At 39.8% G+C, this 13,447-nt stretch overlaps 1 protein-coding gene across 2 annotated transcripts; it reads right to left on the bottom strand.

Moving 5' to 3' along the window:
* Nucleotides 1-3,924: 3,924 nt before the first annotated feature.
* On the bottom strand, nt 3,925-11,095 carry APOH (apolipoprotein H). Of its 2 annotated transcripts, XM_054846883.1 has the most exons (8): nt 10,958-11,095; nt 9,632-9,808; nt 8,922-9,018; nt 7,476-7,552; nt 6,709-6,897; nt 5,871-6,050; nt 5,174-5,371; nt 3,925-4,320 (listed from the first exon to the last, which is right to left on the bottom strand). In XM_054846883.1, exons 1-8 carry the CDS (start codon nt 11,019-11,021, stop codon nt 4,241-4,243), a joined length of 1,062 nt encoding a protein of 353 aa, XP_054702858.1. In that variant the 5' UTR covers nt 11,022-11,095; the 3' UTR covers nt 3,925-4,240. The 2 variants fall into 2 exon arrangements, with proteins under 2 accessions (XP_054702858.1, XP_054702859.1); XM_054846884.1 differs by lacking the exon at nt 9,632-9,808 and having other exon boundaries at nt 10,958-11,076.
* Between the last annotated feature and the right edge of the window lie 2,352 nt (nt 11,096-13,447).

Here is a 13,447-nt window from a genome sequence, read left to right on the forward strand (position 1 = left end):
GAAACGGGGGAGGCCAGAAATTTAGTGAGGTTGGATCAGGTCCTGGTTACGCTGGGTTTAGGCCCGGTGCTTCACAGCGGGATGGCCAGGGCCAGAACTGTGAGGGTGCAGAAGCTGCGGGGGATAGCTCCAGTTGCTCAGGATGTGTTCGTCTGGACTGAAACTAGTTGGATGTCAACTGTCTTTTTTATTTATCTTCATTATGATCAATAATGAGGGGGAAAAATGCTTCCACTCAAAGCTTCATGAAAAATATTTGCCACTCTGAAATTAAAGGTCAGTAAATCTTTTGAGTCTGAGCAATGGTTTTGTAGCTCCGTAGTGGGTGCCAGAAACGTGAGCGGGTAAAATGAGACTGAAATTGCAGGTGCGGGCTGAATAATCGCAGAGCTAATTTTAGCCATAGTTTCCAAGTATTTCTAAGTAAAATTTGTTCAAGTCTATCCTTGTAGATAATAGAGTGATTTTGATTTCACTTTAAAACACTTAATGTGCTCAATATCAGTTGTCTTTCATGCGCTGTTTATCTCCTATCCCAAGGACAGAAAATATGAGGGGCGTTGTGGAAGAGAAAAATTTGGAAGTGCATGCCTGACACTTCTGCACAAGAGACACAGGTTACACTTTTTGTTTTGTAGTCATGTCAAGAGAACCATCAATTAATCCAAAAGAATTAAATCTTCCAGTCCTTTCATCTCTTCAGCCTCCTCCTGAGTCAATGAAATAATTGTATGTATGATCCCAAATAAACGTCTGACCTCTTTGATTCAATTAATTATTTCTCTTTCTCCAAAATCTGTCATTAGCCTTACTGTGTGTATAGCGTCTATAGTGCTTTTATCTTCAACGAGTAAACTCTGCAGCCCTTTTAAGCTTGATCCACATGTTCATATACATCAAACAAGAATTTCTTAAACGTACGGTAGGGAATTGGCTGTTTTCTTTGATTTCTCAGCTAATCTTCAGCAGAAATGATTCTGCGTTAGGGCTGATGTGGTGATAGCTATGACAGCTACACTGGTTGCCTACTCAGATTTCACATAGCTCCTTAAATCAACATTTGCATACAAGCAGTGCAAAATTCAGTGCTGGAGTATTTCATCCATGGTAGAATCTCATGAGTAGATTACAGAGATTATTTATTATCTTTAAATTCCAAATTTAAAATAATTGTCATTTAATATACTTTTAAAGATGTGACTACTTTTAATCTGTTTTAAAATAGTGGAAGATTTTTGCAACAGTTAGACTACTGGGCGGCTGACTTGCCCAAAGAGCTGAACTTGCCGCGCTTTTCACCTCCAAATCACCACTTCAGATACCCAGACTTGTCATGGGAATTTTGTAATCATTATGAAATCAATTTATCCAAGTCAGTCCAAATCACAGGAGACAGACAACAGTGTTGTTAGTCGGTAGAACATGGAAAGCTGAACGGACTTAACACTGTGACTCTTTCAGGCAGGTTTTTCAAGGGCAGCACATCGACATGTTGGCCAGGTGATACAGTGAGGTTTATATTTCTGCCCAGTTTTGCAAATCTGCTTTTTGACAGTTGAAAATTGTTGAAATTTCTAAGCCAACTTTTTTGTCTGTTGTTGTTCACGGATATGTGTCTGCACATTGCCTTCAGATTTGAATATATCTCTGTCATGCTCATCACAAAATACTTTGAAAAACTGTATTTGCTGATATATGGTGAAAAAAGAACATGAGGCAGAGCAGAACCAATGAAATTGGAACCAGTACTCCAGGACAGATTTCCTGAGAGAACAGATGCAGTTCTAGGTCTGCTTACCAGTGCAGAGCAGGGTGGCCAGAGAGGTTGAAGCCTACCTGCAGTGACTTGACAATTGTATAACTTCTGTCCAAAGAAGAAAAAACCTAAAAGTTCAAGAAATGATGGAGGTCTTGTCTCCAGCCAAAGCCGCAGCCTGAACACAACGAGTACTGATGTGCACTGACCCTCCAGAGGAAATCACTATAGATACACAATTGTAGAACGTACAGATATCCCAACCAGAATACTGAACAAATTCCCAATTTGAATTGTAAAAATATCTTCATTTAAGTAAAACACATTCAGTATTTTTTTTTCCATCTCATTTTACCATGTTCTCTTATCTCTCTAACTGTCTCAGCAGGTCGCCACAAGTAACATGAACACAGCTTAAGGCATTCTTTCAAACATCTTAAGAAAAAAAGGCGGGTTTCACTCACTCATACCAGCCTTTGGAACACCTCTAGTTGCAATACATTATTTTTCAGACCTTTTAAGCAAACCTTTCATGTCTGAAAAGTTGTGATTCACAAACATCTCACTACTTCAAAGACTTACCAGGTCACAGATTTTTTTCTCCCTCTTTTTGCTTCAGGAGACTGGATAATAAATTCAGCATGTGAACATTGGCTCCTAAGGGTGATTCTTTAAAATATTAAAATACTGCATACCCAGCTAGGAACCAGGGCCAGCTGACGTGATCAGTTGTTATCCTGCTACACCGGTAATTAGAACCAGGAAAATTTGCTTAGAAAAATCTGAATGTTCCTGGGGCGACTCTTTTCATGCAAAATACAAATAATTTCAGGGAAAAGTAGCATTTCTGTGGCAGTGAATGCTAACTTTACTAACGCCAACTTCACAGTGTTTTGCTGTGAAAGGCAAGTTAATATTAAACTGTGTTTGGTATCTCAGCTAATGTCCTGAACATCCCGATCCCAGAGACGTATCCACACGACATTCAGCCTAGACTTTCAAACAGACAGGGTCCTGCCACCTGACCTGTGTTTGTGGTAAAAGTAGTTATGAATATCTTGGCCTGTAAGTCAAATGGCATTCGAGGATCCCGCTTAAACATGTTACGAACCAAAATAGTGCGCATTTTACCAACGAAATAGCCTCTTCAGTTGCTAGCATGAATTTCTCTGCCTATCTCTACATTAGAGAATTAAATTGCTGATGAGTACAAAGTATTAAATACTTAATAATAGCTGCCTAAATCTCTCCTTAAAAATAGGAAGTATAAGAACAAATTATATCAGTCATACTATTAAAATATTCATGTGCAGGCTTCAAAAAAAAAGATAATGAGAGTATGTTCAGAGTTTTTTAATGGTAGCTGTAGCATCTTACAAGTAGTTTGATATTAATGTTAAATGGTCCTTTTAAAAAATTCTATGGTAGCTTGCTTAGTGTGCAGCTTACTTCTGCTTTTAATCACAGAGAAGGCTTTTGTACTTCAGAGGGAACCACAAATGACTCACAACAATATATTGTAAGTGTACAACAAATATTTCTCTATCACTTTCTAATATGTTGAAATTATAATTATTTTTTCTGAATGGAAATACAGACATAATCACAAAACTTGCCAGACTGGATCATACCAGTGAACTACCTGTATCATAAATCAATTTAAAAGTACAGCTTACTTCAAAACTACTTAATGTCCAGAAATCATTACTATTGCTCAATGGTGTATGATTCTCTTTTTTTGGAAAAAAAAAATCAGTTACATTGCGTAATATTGAAACAGTGGTAAAAATTAACAGTTTTTTAAAACAACAGTTTCAGGTGAAGTTAGATTCTCAAAAACATAAATAGTCTTATTAACTTTAGATAATTTTTTTTTTAAATGTAAAAGAACCCTTTATCTAACACTATTGACTTTTAAAACATGTTTGGATATTTGGCATCTAAACTCATTTGGAAATCTCAGTCTTTCTACTTACGTAAATTCTGGAACATCCTAGGCTGATGACCCTCCGTCTATCTATAATTAAAGGTCCACTCCCTAGCACAGGGGAGCAGTAATGGAATCAGACCCCAGCTAATTACTAATGATGAAGGCCTTTCTGTATAAATCAGTTAAGAGCTGCAGGATTTGATTGACGATTAGGTAATATTAAATAAGAACACACCACTGGCTGAAAATTACTTTATTGTAAAGGCACTACTATTGAGAAAGTCATTTGCAATTGCATAAAGGTTGGAAATACGGAAACAGAAGCAGTACTGCAGGGATTTTGAAGAAGGCAGAGAAAAGGGAATGAAAGTTAATGGCTGAAATAATGTGTTGTAGCTTGTGAAAGAGGCTGGTGGGGATGGTGGTTGGGAAAACAGCTGAGACTGCCTTGGCAGAGAGTCCAGAGTTCGCCTGGAAATTTACACTCATGGGACCTGAGTTTTCCCTCTTGTATCTAATGTTTTGTCTCAGTAAGGCAGAAATTTAGTACTGTATTACTTCTCTGATTCATGATCTTCACATGGTTTCATGTCTGATGGATCCTTCTTCACAAGACTTGAAAAAAAGCCACGTTCTGTTGAAAACAAGTTAAGAACTTGAGTTAAATTCTTGAAATATGCAATAGCTGAAAACAGTGTGTCTCCTGGATCCTGCTAGGTAAACAATCAATCTTTGCATCATTGTAAAACTGCTAGAAGAAATACACTATTTTAATTCTCTTTTAATGAAAGCTAAGCTACATCCATCAGAAGCCAAGCCAAACATGAGGAAAGATGTTTTCATCATGCATAGGCTGGGGTTTTTTTTTTCTTTCACTTACAAATGAAAATAAAACTTACAAGGAATATTCTATGCAAGGAATATTGATAAAACAAAAGCAAAGCATTTCCTCTTGCCAACAAACTTCAGTATTTAGTCTGTCTGTTTAGTCTAAAACCTTTGTGCCTGGGAACCAGTTCCGCCAGCATCAATTCCTCACTGCAACTGTCAGCTGCTTTTTAACACCCTTGGCCCAAAGTGAGAACCAGTGTGTTACCAGTCAGCACAACATGGGAATAATCCACCACAACAGGAATGAATACGTCAGGTTCTGACAGCTGCAGCAGTGTTGAGGCTCTTTTCCCTTGGAGATAACGTTGATCCAAGGATTCATGAAATCCCAGAATACTTTACGTATAGCCTTTCTTTGGGCTAGGCCACCTCTAACTGAGACCTTCTAAGAGCAGACAGGAATTAAAGCAGGGCTCTGATGTATCAGAAGTCTTGCTGTGCATTCTCTCCTTCTCTCAGGCCATTTCTTCCCAAATACCCAATAACTTTCGTACAAGGCAGATGAATTATCCAATCGAACAGGGCTTGAAGATGAATGATGACATTGCCCCCCACTAAAGTACTTGTTGCTCCACCACCATTAGCCTAGCTCATACCTTTGAAACAGGCGGGGAGAGTGAGGTTGCCATCCACACATGGAACAGCTACAGTATAGGCACAGGATTTCTCTTTATTCTTGCAGAAGAAGGATATAGTTTCACCATGCTGAATGCCTTCCTTAAGGTCATTCTGAACTCTTTTCTTCTCGCCGTTGTATAATACTACAGCTTTCTTAACTGGTATTTTACATGGTCCTGTGAAACAATCCAGTTATAAACAACAAGCATAATCAGAACTCTATTTTGAGAAGTAGGTAGATTAGATCCCATCAGAAATCTGTACAAGTGACATTTGGGAATGAAAAATAATGTGTCCCACACATTTATAGTACTTCTGCTGGTATTACAATGCTGAAGAAATTCAAAGCCCTAAGTATAGGGTCAAAAGTTCCCAGTGAAAATCCAGCCTCAGTAAAATCTCTAATTATATGAAATAGGAAGAGGAGAGGAAATACTCAGAAAAAATAAAGTTACGTGGCTGATTATTGAAGTCAATCCAGATACATCATGTCATACAATGTTCAATGTTGGGAGTGGTCTTAGATTATCAGGGCCTTGAAATCACTGTTTTGGTGAGGGTTTTTTTGAGGACAACTCCTGCACAAAGGTGTTGTAGCTCATTAATAACCAGAGCAGTGGTCCTTTAGGAAAATTCAGTTTGGTAGGTGGTTTCTAGCAGGTAGCGTGTGTGTACCTTTGCAGGTTGGCTTTGTGGACCAGTTTCCAGACTTTTCACATCGGGAACGCTTAGGTCCCTCCAGCACGTAGCTGGACTGGCAGCTAAAGCTGACGCTTTCGTTATAGTGATATGTTCTACGAACAGCAAAATCTATGAATCCATTTTCTATTCCTGTTGGAGTGGAGCATGTGACAGCTGCAGAACAAAAACAAAACCAAAGCTTTATCAATGTTGCGGTTCTAAAAGACACACTATATACACTGAAAAAAGCATGAAAGTTTCACGGTGGTTCATTTCAGCCTCTTGCACAGTAAAACATAACGAGAGGAAAGATAGTTTAAAAACCCACAATAAATAAATAAATATTACTCATTTTAAATACACATCTATTACAATCGGTGCTTATATCCAAAAACTACTGAAATGTGGCAGAATTTCACTGAAACCGGTGAAGTTCTTAGGACTAAGGGTAAGGTTGTCCCTTTCTTAGATTAATCCCAGCACTTAGCAGAATAAAACGTTGGCTGTGCTCTGGAGGCCGGGCTCTGATTCCCCACTGTGAACTACGTTTCGCAGGTTCTGTTTATATAACCTTGTTATATATAACCTTTGTTTAGATAACCTGCAGCAAATATTTTGTCAATCCCATGTTGCCTGCAATCCTGTTAGGAATCACCTTGCATTCAGGAGTCTAACTTTCAGAACAATTCTACTGTATGTTTGCAATAACAGCTGTAAAAAAAAAAAACAAAACCCCACAACAACAAACAAAATCCTAAGGTTGTTCATATAAATAAAATTATATACGATTCTAGAGACTACTTTTATCAGCACCTAAAAATAAGTTACTTACCCTTGCACTCTGGAATGCTGCTCCAGTTCCCATTGGCCATGCAGGTAGCTGTCTCGTTCCCAATAAGTGCGAGAGGAGGTACACATTCAAAAGTAATTGTGTCCAGGAAATTATAAATATTTCCAGGTTTTAAGCGACGGTAAGAAAGGACTCCAAATTCAGGAACCGAGGGAGGTGCACAAGTCACCGCTAGAGAAGCACAGCATTCATAGAAATTAAAGCTTAAAGATCAAATTATTACTAGAATCACAGAGGCAACATGCTTATGGCTGAATTAACCCACACCGCCCTTTATGGGAGCGTAGCTAACAAAACAAAAAGTTCACATTAAAAGTCTCAGGAGCCTTAGAGAATGTAATTCATTATTTTTGCTGTATTTTTCAGACAATATGATGCAGTATATTGCTTTTTCAGTAAAGTGTTTATGCAGGACAGGTTATAGCAAAAACACGCATAGCAATTGCAAAGGCATGACAATATCCTCTTTTTGTACACAGGGAGAATGAATTTGAGCAGATAAGCATCTTACCTTCAGCTGCAAATAGCATCCCTGATCCTGGCCTTTTGTATAGGCCTTTAAACTGTATTTTTCTAAGACCAGAATCCACACATCTAAAACCAAACATATAGGGTTCTTCTTGATTTTTCCTAACCATTTTTTGCACAGCACTATAGGAGGCCTCTGAATAGGAGTATATGTAATTCTGAGCAACGTAAAGGAATCTTTCTGTAATAAGAATAAAGTTCTTCAGTATTTAAACACGTACGTTGACACTGTGGAAAAGTTCCACTCCACTGTCCATCTGCCATGCATTGGCTCGTTCTTGTCCCAACAAGGTTGTAACTGAAAGCAAAAAGACCTGGTTATCAGAAAGCTTAACGAGCATGGAGAATAGTCAAGTCGTTCTTTGCAAGAAAGATTGCCATTTCTCATCAACAGAGTCCACTTCTGAAATCTTGCTCTAGCTCTAGTACTTACTGACCTCAAAGGAAGTTTAGATTCAAATATGAAAATTTGTTGTTGTTATTCAAGTATTGCAAGTACCCAGACAAAAGGCTTGATACAACAAGGTGTTTTGCCATTTCAGCTGTATATTCTCTCTCATATATTAATTTCTACAAGTGGTTAATGCTGTGGGTATATGTAAGTAGTGAGCATTGATCTGTGATTGCTAATGTAAATGTTATGGTTTCTTGGGAGGAGTTCCTAGCTAATTATGGCAATTAGGATCAAACTATTGCAAAGAACTCTGTGCTTTTTAGAACTAAAGTCACTGAGGTGCGTTATTTTATTGTCATGCCAGATAGCCCAATTTAATTTCCATATGCACTCCAAATGCTTCTCTCTTGTGCTCTGTACTTACATTATTAGCTCTTACTCTGAGTTTTAAAGAACTCTTTGTTGTGTATCTATCATTTCAATATCATACAGCTGAAAACCAGTAAATTATAAGTAGCAAAATTAAATCAAGTCCCATTGCTATGTTTGGTGTTGTAGTTGAATGCATCTATTCCTTGTCTTGCCCCTGTTTTGTGGGGGAAGGGGGTAGTTGAGATTGTTGGTGCCCTTCAGTGAACTCTAAGCTATGTTTTGCCTGTGACTTTTCCAGGTAAGCACTGTTTGTTAATTAGTTGCCTGAGAAAAATGAACTACATGCTATCAAATATTTCCCTGTATTTACTGTAACTTTTTTCTTTAAGTGCATTTTTGTTTCTAAAACTGGCAAGTAGCCTTGAGTAAAAGTACACTTGCTCCGGGGACCAAATTAGGATTAACCTCATGTTTTCATTTATTGATCTTGGAAAGGGATAGAAACAAAATTTTCAGTCTCCAGAGCCTAACAGCATAACTTAGATGGAGATTATCTTCTCTCTGCTGTAGGATTTCATGTCATGATGTAATAAAAGGATTTAAAAAGCAGAGGAAAGCAGTCCAGAATAAATCTTTGCATAAAATCTCTGCTATTTTGATGGTTCCCATATCTGTAAGACATTGCTTTGAGGTAGCAAAGCTCCAGGATGTTACAGTCAAGACTGAACAGAGGAGGATCACCAGATATGCTATTTTCTTTTTTTTAATTTCTGAAATGGAGGTGGGAGTTTGTGTGCAGTTTTCTAAGTTCCCTGGCTTGCAATACTGCAGCAGGTGATACTAGAATGCAATGTTGTGATTTAGGTTATTTATGGAACTGTGTGAGGAAGGGAATGCTTACCCTGGTTCACATGAAAAACTTATAGAACTCTGATAGTGGAGGTCTAGAAAATCAATTTTTCCATGCTGCAAGGGTCCAGGACTGGGACATCTCTTTGCTGTTAATTAAAGGTAAAAAAAGGATAATTTTATTTCATGAGGTGTGAAGCTAGGATAACGGAAACAAGTTGATCATAAAGGGGTCCTGGTGCCTTTCATGTTTCTCCACTCCCATGTACTACATTTCATAAGTTTAGCTATTCTGCATTTCTGTCAAAATATAATAGTTTCAAAGTTTTTGTGATTAAATAATTTTTAACATTTGATTGTCTGAGGAAAATAACTCCTATGCAATGAAATGATAAAAATGAACAAAGGGATACAATAACTGCAGGTGTTATCAAGCAGTATATGTCATTAGAGTATAAGCACTGCTGGGCTGAGTCAGGTTAAGGTTCACCTTCTCTGGGTCCAACCTCCATCGCTATCTGGGAACTGGGAAGGCGTGGGACACGTGTGGGAAGATCCTTCCCCTGTTACTTTCCCCTCTTGTCCCCCACACCCAGTTGTCTTCCAACAAGGAAGGGAAGAACAATCAGAGAACAGACGTATATCCATTTAAATATACCAGATGCCTCACGTGGACTATAAAATACCCTTTTCCGATCGGTGCACGGCATGCAGGCACGATGGCATGAAATCTAGGAGTAGGGTTGGGTTTGCTTTACTTACGTAGGCATAACAGCGTATTGAGGGGCCACTTGCCAGTCGGGAGGCAGGTGTACTTCCTTTGGCCGTTATTGGGGACGAACCCAGGCCTACAGGTATATTGAATTTCCTCACCCACGTCATACACGCTTTTGTTTACATCAATTGTGGCAAATAGCACTTCTGGTGGCCTGGGACAGACTGGAGGAAAGGAGACACTTTACAAGACATTGGGCAGTGAGTTGGAGTTGGTTTTTTTTTCTCAGCTGGAAGCACAGGTTTCCGTATCATCGTCGGCTGTAGTATCTTCCTGCCCTGAGTTAAACGGTCCTTCCGTCACCTAGAGGTACGTAACTTACTGACGCAGCTGATGGCTGCTCCAAGTATTAGCCAGAAAAAAAATGTGTTCTTCCTCTTCTCCTCAGCAGCTCTGTCAGTGGCCCTGGTTAGATTTCCGTGTCGCTTTTTTATACTAAAATTTATTTATTTTTTGATTCAAAATGGATTTATGAAGGCATTCTGCAAAGCGAGTCAATTATGGTAAATTATCACCCTCAAAAGAGGGTGAGAGGGACTTAGAAGCAAACTATTGCGTTTAACTTTTAATCTAAGTTAGTTTGATTGGGTCAGCCTGAAATGAGAATTATTTTTTTAATTTATTTTTCTGTGGTTTTCCCCAATTTTTCTGTTCAGCGGGGCAAACACTCTGTTGCATCAGACAGTTCTGATTCCAAAACAGCCTTAACAGGTTGGCAGCGTGAACAACTCATCACCCAGAGAGTGAGAACAGGAGGGGAGCAGCGAGGGAGGAATGGAGGGCGCAAAGGACACGCAGAGAGGCTCCCGCTGAGCCTGTGGGGAGGGAACAGCGGGACGCAAAGCTCGAGCTGCAGGAGTGCATAGCAAACGGAGGGGGAGAGTACGTGAAAGGGGGCCCAGAGCCCGCCGGGTGAGGGAAAGGAGGGGAAAAGCAAGGCAGGAGCGGGGCCAGGCAGCCCTGGCAGCGGGGGGGAAGCGAGGTGAGCAAGGAGCGGGACAGAGGGACGGAGCGAGGTTAACTCCTGGCACACGCGATGTCCCCCAGCATGCAGGCAGTCTGGTTTCCACAGCTTCTGTCGATATTTCTTCTGTTTTCCTCCGTTTTATACTTTTGTATACAGTGATTCACCTCACCATAGGAAGAGACGGAGGAAGGAATGGAAGGGAAAAAGAGAGGAAAAAGCTTTCAGGGAAAATTCCCCTTCAAAACACTTGACCAGAATTGTCCGAAGGCTTTAAAATCCTGTTGCTTTCTCCAGCTTCCCTCATCCGTACCTCAGGATACGCCCTTAGAAAGAGGAAGACGCTTACCTTTCGCTGCAAGAGCCCAGGAGCTCAGAGCGACTACGCAGGCAAACAGCGCCAGGGAGTTCATTGCTGCCGGTCCCCAAGCCCAAATGACCCTCAGCCCAGCGCGTCTTCTCTTAAAAATAATGGCACCCACAAAAGGATGGTTACATATTAACTCTTTGTACTTATTCCCATCCCAGTAAACAGAAGATAAAAGGTCCTTTGTGTTGCTTGAGATAAAGGATGAAACAACCATCACATGTTACATTTGTACATAATGCAGGGATTCAGATAGCGGTCTCAGCTGAAAACGTCTCCTCTCCAGTTGTTTCTGCAGAGCGTCTCCTGTTGGGACCAATGTTTTTGAGAGGGGAAAAAAACCCCAACAACCAATATTCTCAGCATCTTTATAGGATGAGGATATTTGGAATATGATATTGTATCAAACAATAGAACTGTCACTAAGAAGCTTTTGTTCATCACTTGAGTGTGTACGTTTCTATGTACCGAAGACTCCTGAGAGTTACAACAAAATCTTGCTCAGGCAAAATGATTAGTGTTGGAATGACATCGGTATCGTCATACGCCTCCAGTGGTGATACCAACTTCATGCCAGTTTACACTAGATGATGATCTGGCCTGAAACTTCAGGCTTCATGGGCCTGTTTGGTCAGATCCAGGCCATCAATCAGCATCTTTCAATTAACAGCTAACTAAAAGCAGCAGGGACTGGGCTCGCAGCACCAGCGCCGCAGGAAAAGTGAAATACTGACTCTGGATTGTGCTTATCTGTGACAAGGGGGGACCAAACTCAAGTCACATTTTTGCTGGCATAAAACCATGGTTTGGTGCTGCGATTTGGGGTCATCAAGTCAAAACTCCACAGCTATCAGCTGAGGTTCTGATCGACGCAGTTCTCCGAATTTAGCAGATTTCAACTGCAGGAGCATCTGAAGTGCAACCAAAATAACATTTGTGTAATCATTGTTCCACAGTTTGGTGTTTCTAATCTCAGTATCCTCCTTCCCTGCTGACTCACAGTCTGTGAGGGGGAGTGAGGGACATTTGAAGCTCTAACGAGAAGCTAGGTTATGTCAAACTCTTACTGCTGTGATCTTAAATAGTTTGTTTATTTTTGTTTTATAAAGTTTCTCTGTTTGCATTTAAAACACACATTTTAGCCACAACATTAAACAATTGGGAACACGCTATTCTTCTCAGAAAGAAAATGCCGTGAATGCCCTGCTCAAAATATTTACCAAATACACAGTGCCAAAGGGCAAAGTACCACTGCTAAACCAACAGAAAAAAATTGGCTTCATTTTTTCTAATTACATCTGATTATTTTTGCGTTTGCCACAGCCTGCTTCTTCCTCTTCCCTTTCTCCACAAATTTCACAAGTCTCTCTTCCCTTCCCAACACCCTGCAATGCTGTCATGAACTTTCTTGCCTCCTGTTTAAATCCTTCCTTAGATCTGCCTGCTATTTTGATTACATTCTTTTCTGTGTTTAAAATAGCGCAGGAATAGATGGGCACGATTTTTATCCATGTCTGCGTCAACCATATGAGCGTTTCTCCCTGTGCTCAGCAGATGGCAGAATGTACTCTACCATGTACCGTACAGATACAATCCTGAACTGAAAAGTTTTCTATACTACCTTCAGAAAAGAAAAAGAATATTGGGTTAAATGACGTGCACATTAATTTTTCCGTGGATTTTGTGTGTGATAACTGTACTGCTGTTAAAATTGAAAGTAAAACTGAATCATTGCATGGGAAACTGAAAGAGGAATGAATATTTAAGTATGCGTTTCACACAGCTGCATAATAACTGCCAATATTGTGGGTCTTTTTGAAAACATATTTCTCTACAAAAAAAAAAATTTGAATGTACGTTACAAATAACTGTGTCTTTTCCAGTAGCTGGAGAAGACGTGATTATTATTGTATGGATTCACCTTGGCAGAGCATCAGCAAACCAACCTAGTTCTTTCTGTCTTTGGTGATAGTATGCAATTATAGATATCATCTGATTTTTCCATCAGATCCAACCCACTCCTTTAGCACATGTGCTATTTATTATTATAGCTCCTATAAACCCAATCATGAAGCAGAACTTTGTTTCGTTAGCGACCATATAAATACAGAGCCGACTGATGGTCTCTACCACAAATAGTTTTATATTCTAAGGAAAGAAATGGTAGGTGCAAGCTGAGAAAGTTGTGCAAGAACAGTCCAGGATGATATCAGCTAGCAGGATATGCGGAGTATCAGTATCACAGCAGTCTAATCGTTACCCAGGTTTGTGCTAGCCTAACCTAAAGGAGAATATGCGGAAGGGATGTGAACGAACTGCTGGTATTGCCCAGATAAAAATACGAAGGGCAGCATAGCAGAGATCAAGAGTGCGTGCTTGAAAAGATAGCAATTAAATGATGGAGACCGGCATCGCTGGCCCATCAGAGTGGTTTCAGTAAGGAATAAGAGAGAGGAAGAGGATAAGCCAGCA

Source organism: Grus americana, chromosome 18 (genome assembly GCF_028858705.1).
Source record: "Grus americana isolate bGruAme1 chromosome 18, bGruAme1.mat, whole genome shotgun sequence".
NCBI classification, from domain to species: domain Eukaryota; kingdom Metazoa; phylum Chordata; class Aves; order Gruiformes; family Gruidae; genus Grus; species Grus americana.